The 6,216-nt window shown below is 42.1% G+C and overlaps 1 protein-coding gene across 1 annotated transcript; it reads left to right on the top strand.

Annotated features, from left to right (window-relative positions):
• The first annotated feature begins 212 nt into the window (after window positions 1–212).
• Window positions 213–5,440, top strand: cbx7b (chromobox homolog 7b). The gene is made up of 7 exons (XM_024432946.2): window positions 213–288; window positions 484–597; window positions 1,605–1,648; window positions 1,756–1,821; window positions 1,958–2,024; window positions 2,168–2,516; window positions 4,124–5,440. The coding sequence occupies exons 2-7, from the start codon at window positions 529–531 to the stop codon at window positions 4,321–4,323; spliced, it is 795 nt and encodes a 264-aa protein (XP_024288714.1). The 5' UTR covers window positions 213–288; window positions 484–528; the 3' UTR covers window positions 4,324–5,440.
• Window positions 5,441–6,216: the final 776 nt, after the last annotated feature.

A 6,216-nucleotide genomic window follows, 5' to 3' on the forward strand; every position in this document is an offset into this window, starting at 1 on the left:
AAAATAAAATGCTTGTAATGGCACTTTATATGTACACCTGAGGATGTGGCTTAATTTCTTGAGTGCAATTGTTGGAATTTGGATGGAAAATGGAGCGCATTTATAATAAACCCTACGTTGCCTGCTTTGTTTTCCTGCTACTGCTTGTTAAGTGTCATTTGCGTGCGCGGACCCATGTTACGGGCGTTTCGCTCGAGCGTTGTTTTGACACTGGAACGAAGAGCGCGCGTTTGGAAGTACGGGAACGCGCCAAACAGTGCAGATGTGTCGCAGATTTGAGAAGTCACTGTACGTACGGAGAGATCGAGTGGAATGGAGAAATTCATCTGGAACTAAATCGAAAACAAATCTCACTTTCTAGAGGGAGGGTTGGGGGAGGAGAATACCATTTTTAAACACGACTTCTAGATATTTGTCATAGCCTATACAGTTACTTTGTAGCGACTGAGCTGAACTAACAGCGGTTATTCTCATCTCTACTAGATCAGTTTATTTCAAAGAGTAAGCAGAACGTTCTGTATTGGACCAATGGAGCTGTCAGCAATTGGTGAACAAGTGTTTGCTGTGGAATCAATAATCAAGAAAAGAGTTAGAAAGGTAGGCGTTCATATTGGAAATAAAACGCATGTACCATAATTGGATGACAATTTTACGCATTTAGGAGAATATCCATTATAGGGTACCCTATATTTAGTAGGGAACACAGATGGCTACATTGAAAAGCACTTTACCAGTGGTCTATTTATATCCAGTATCCATTGACATAAACGTTTAAGGGGGCGTGAGAGTGGGGAGTATCTCTTTAAATTTAACATAACGTGGAGCGTGTTGCAGTCGCTTTACACTCCGGGTGCCAGTGGTCTATCCTAACGGAAGCATCATATCGGAACCTAAACATTGCATTCAGTCTTGTGCATTGGCAGAAGAATAGCCCACGGGTTATTCAATTATTGCGCATTTGTGAAGAGCTACGCAGTTTCGCTTGAGGAAATGGCAGAAACAGGTTTGTGGGTTATTAGGGCGCAAACCGCGGCCGCCTCGTTTGACAAGCATCATGTATGATACGAAGTCCTTGTAAGTGTTGATCTTGCATTACATTAAAAGTTAATTCGATTCCGTAAGTCCATGAGTCATTGTCCGTGCAGGCGCTCATCAACCGTTAAAATAGCTAGTCCCCGTAACATAGGGAAAAACATTGCATTCTGTCAAATATTGTTGTGCATGTCTTTAATCACTGTCCAGTTCACATATTAATTGTATAATGTTCTGAGCGTGTGCGTATGTAGGGGGGAGTCTCGTGACGTTCCCAATTCTCTCAAGTCACCAGTGTGCTCGTGCGATGACGTCATTCTATTTAGCAACTGTCAAAGTCAAGAAGCTATATAGGGTAACGTCATCTGGAATCTGACTTCCCGGTAATGACATGATTACATCGCATAGATGAGAAGACATGCATTTCCTTGATTTTCAAAAGTTATTATAGGCTATTTATCTATGTGCTTGGAGTAGACTGTGAGCATAGCAACATTACCATTAACATCCTCCCACACACACTCTCCTCTTTCTCACTGATTGATGTTTGTCTCCAACGTTCTGTGTCACAGGGGAACGTGGAATATCTATTGAAGTGGAAGGGATGGCCCCCCAAGTGAGTATTATCTCTATGATGTCATCATCATATCCAGTAATCCAGGACCATGAGTCAGGCAGAGTATTATTGGATGGATGAGTAACCACGGTGATGTCTTTGCACAGATACAGTACATGGGAACCAGAGGAGCACATCTTGGACCAGCGTCTGGTGCAGGCCTATGAGGAAAAGTAAGTCCATGAGACACTGTAGACGCCTTACCTAGCTAACGAATATCATAGCACTGTAGTAGTAGTATTAATACACCGTACTGTAGTAATAGTAAACTATGCCTGTTTGTACTGACTGACCTTACCATTCCACCAGAGACCAAAAGGACAGAGCTCTAGGGTACCGGAAGAGAGGACCCAAAGCTAAAAGGCTTCTAATACAGGTGGGATGGGCTAATGTTAAATGTATCTTCTCCTGTGTCTGTTTAGACAGAGTAATACTAGTTGGCATACTAACTAAAGGGGTAAGGATGTTGGAGAAACACTGCTACTCTATAAGACATCTTTATTATTCCCCTCTCTGTAGAACACTATTTACACCATGGATCTCCGTAGTGCCCACAAGGCCCCAGAGAAGCCTCCAGCTCGCCTACGTCTCTCCCTGACTCGCTCACTGGACTCTGAGGCAGAGGATCCGACCTACGGGGCCTGTAGACGGAGCCTGCACCCCCACCTGGACCACCACAAAAACAAACCCAGGAGGTCACAGTTCGTGCGCCTGGCCTCTCCCCCTGGTCCCCCTACCCCCACACAGGACCCCACACATGAGGACTGGGGAAGGAGGGAAGAGGAAGATGAGGAGGAGGACATGGAGGAGGAAGCTCGACAGGATGAGTCAGAGCGAGAGACAGAGATGTCCTGCGGCATTCTGAATGGTAAGTGTGTTAGTCGGTCACAGGAAGTTTCTATTCTGCCTAATCACCAAATTGACCTAATTCTAAACTATGACACTGCTGTGTGTGTGTGTGTGGTGTGTGTATATCAACCTGTCAGTAGGTATAGTACAGGAGGCCCGCTGGGCAGACAACCAGGAACATAAGCTTCCCGATCCCATCCAAACTGGCCAGAACAGTACATGTCAATCTTCCTGGTAGAACACAGATGGCCTATGTATAGCCTACAGGCAATGTACTCATCATGCAAGCAATGCACAGTGCTCTTATCAACCTTTGTCAGTGAGTTCATGATATCAGGAACGAAAGACAAATGAGATACACAATCTAGGTCACCATAGAAACGTAACTTAATAATACGTTTGTTCTTGAATTGCGGTGGCATTTGCATTTCCTGGCTTTGCAACCATGGAAAACACTTTAAAATTCCAAATAGTTACAAATCATACATGTTTTTTTGTTTATAATGAACTAAAACGTAACGTATGATGTTTATATTGCAAAACCTTACCTTAATGCATTGTATAAAGTACCAAGAGCAAGCAAATTGGTTTGTCCCTGTAGTGATGAGTAGTTGTAGTGATAACTTTTGGGTGGTAAAAACCTATATGCATAAATATTAATATAATAACCATCATATTGAAGTAAATTTGGAGTCACGCGATGATATGGTGTGTGGCCCTCTCACTAGGACTCGGGAAACCATCCAGTTGATTAGGCTACAGATGAAATAAATGATAATGAACTTCACAGGGTGGTGAAAATGCAAGGTGATAAGCTTGATGCTCCTGTCTAATAAATATTAAGGGTCTTATTCTGGTGACATGATGATCGATGCTTGACTGACGTTTGACAAATACAAATATTCTCGCTGTTGTCCATAATAATCTCATCATGTAGACTAGCCAACCCACACAGCCTACCTGCACTGTAGCCTACCTGCACTGTATCTGTGAGGTGTTGGCTAGAGCACGTGTCAAGACCAGAGTAGGCACATTTGCTATTTAAAACAACAGTTTTTCATAAAACTATGGGTAGAGTTGAAAATGCGATGTAAACACATTGAACTTTAGTTTTTTATTCGGTACATGAAAACCTAAACAAAAAGTACATTTTGTATGCACTACGTCATCCCGCACTGATTTTTATCCTCAACAACAAGTCCATTTGTGGAAACATACCACTGGTGGGAAAATGTTTATATTTTCCTTACACCGATTCTAGAATATTCTCATGCAATTCTGTCACCAATTGAATGGATACCTAGCTACTGTGAGCAAAATCATTCAAAATATAACTTTAGTCAATTATGTTTAAATGGTTAATGACCAATCCAAAAATTCTCAGTTAACACCAATGACATAATTTTAGTTATCATCATTGATGTTACAACTCCTACTGGAGGCACTGTGTTAACCTTTATCATAATGATAAAAACTGTTAAAAGTCGTGAAGCTGACATATCAGTTGATTTAGAATGGGAAGATGTACACATACATTCAATACACGTGATAGACTTGATGAAATCCCAGCAAACTTACCCTCTCCTGTTCTCTCTCCCTCTTTCCTCCGCTCTCCCCTCCCATTAGGGCAGAATAGGGCAGAGGACTGGAGTTCCGTGATTGGCTCAGAGGAAGTGACCGTGTCAGAGAGGTCGGATGTTTGGAACCCAGTGATTGGCCCAGGGGAGGTGACCGTGACTGACGTCACCATAAACTCTCTCACAGTGACTTTCAGAGAGGCCCTGGCAGCCAAAGGCTTCTTCAGAGGCTGGGGCTTAGAGTTCTAGAGAGTCTTGAGTTTTATCTTCACACTGTCGGGAATGCGTGAACTCTTTCTCCTCATACGTTTACCCTTCTTCCCTTTCTGGCCTTGTGAGTGACCTCTGTCCACACTAACTTCCTCTTCTGTTCAATAGGCAGACTGTAGTGTACAGTATACACCGACTACATTGAGATGGGCATACACTCCTACATCGAGCTGGCTATACACAGTATACTGTATATCATAGCCTTCTATACAAGAAAGGGTTTTGTGCACTGCATATGGACTGTTATTATTAGATGTGGCTTAGAGTCTTGTAATGATTTAGAAATCCTCTACAAAATGACTTAATCAGCCTGCATACTTTTCTCCTCTCCTCTCTATGGGTACATAGTGATAATCAAGACATGTTGGATCCCATTAACACCCTGCGCAACACATGCAGTGTACACTGCACTTAAAAGTGGAACCAAAACCTTTTTTATTTATTTTTTTACAAAAAACTGACTTGGGAACAGTCTGTTCTGAATTGCACTGTATTTACATCATGATGTGGTCATCTTTGTGGAATCTACCATTGGTCAGTGGCTGTTTATCCCACTCCAAGCCGAGGCTGATGGTGTCTTGTGAGTATGACTCGGTAAAATGATCTCCCTCTGCGATCACAATGCAGCAAGGGATTATGGGACTGCATGAAGTTACTCTTTCTGGAGATATTTTGGGGCTTGTAAACGTGCGTCTGCACACGCACTCACAACAAAGCAACACTGACTGCCCCCTCTTTTTGGATGTTTATTCAGCTATCCTTTGAAGTAAGAGGAAACAGACTGAAGGGTATTGTATTTTTAGTCCTTATTTTTTCTATATATCGATCTGACTGAATGTAATTCAATGTATTTATTATTTGAAGGAGAACTTGTGTATTAGTAAATACTGAACAGATTTTTTTGGTAACACTTTACTTGACACCCAGCGTCATAACACATTGACATGTTCATAACCATGTCATAACAGCTGACAACTTGTCATAACATACATTGTGTAATTTTATGGCTGGTTATGACACCTACACTACCAGTCAAAAGTTTTAGAACACCTACTCATTCAAGGGTTTAAAAACAAAATTTATTCTACATTGTAGGATAATAGTGAAGACATCAAACCTATGAAATAACACATGGAATCATGTAGTAACCAAAAAAAGTGTTAAACAAATCAAAATATATTTTAGATTCTTCAAATAGTCACCCTTTTGCCTTGATGACAGCTTTCCACACTCTTGGCATTCTCTCAACCAGCTTCACATGGAATTCTTTTCCAACAGTCTTGAAGGAGTTCACACATATGCTGAGCACTTGTTGGCTGCTTTTCCTTCACTCTACGGTCTGACTCATCCCAAACCCTCTCAATTTGGTTGAGGTCGGATGATTGTGGAGGGCAGGTCATTTGATGCAGCACTCAATCACTCTCCTACTTGGTCAAATAGCCCTTACACAGCCTGGAGGTGTGTTGGGTCATTGTCCTGTTGAAAAACAAATTATAGTCCCACTAAGCCCAAACCAGATGGGATGGCGAATCGCTGCAGAATGCTGTGGTAGCCATGCTGGTTAAGTGTGCCTTGAATTCTAAATAAATCAGACAGTGTTACCAGCAAAGCAACTCCTCCTCCATGCTTTACCGTGGGAAATAAACATGTAGAGATCATCTGTTCACGCACACCGCGCCTCACAAAGACACAGCGGTTGGGACCAAATATCTCCAATTTGGACTCCAGACCAAAGGACAGATTTCTATCGGTCTAATGTTCATTGCTCGTGTTTCTTGGCCCAAGCAAGTCTCTTCTTATTATTGGTGACCTTTACTAGTGGTTTCTTTGCAGCAATTCAACCATGAAGGCCTGATTCACAGTCTCTCCTCT

The sequence above is a fragment of the Oncorhynchus tshawytscha genome, linkage group LG01, assembly GCF_018296145.1.
Source record: "Oncorhynchus tshawytscha isolate Ot180627B linkage group LG01, Otsh_v2.0, whole genome shotgun sequence".
NCBI lineage: Eukaryota > Metazoa > Chordata > Actinopteri > Salmoniformes > Salmonidae > Oncorhynchus > Oncorhynchus tshawytscha.

Excerpts from the sequence above, each read along its gene's own strand:
- cbx7b (XM_024432946.2), top strand. The coding sequence starts at position 529 with ATGGAGCTGTCAGCAATTGGTGAACAAGTGTTTGCTGTGGAATCAATA. Across the intron at positions 598-1,604 it reads TCAAGAAAAGAGTTAGAAAG|GGGAACGTGGAATATCTATT; the intron begins GTAGGCGTTCAT and ends TCTGTGTCACAG. Across the intron at positions 2,025-2,167 it reads CTAAAAGGCTTCTAATACAG|AACACTATTTACACCATGGA; the intron begins GTGGGATGGGCT and ends CCCTCTCTGTAG.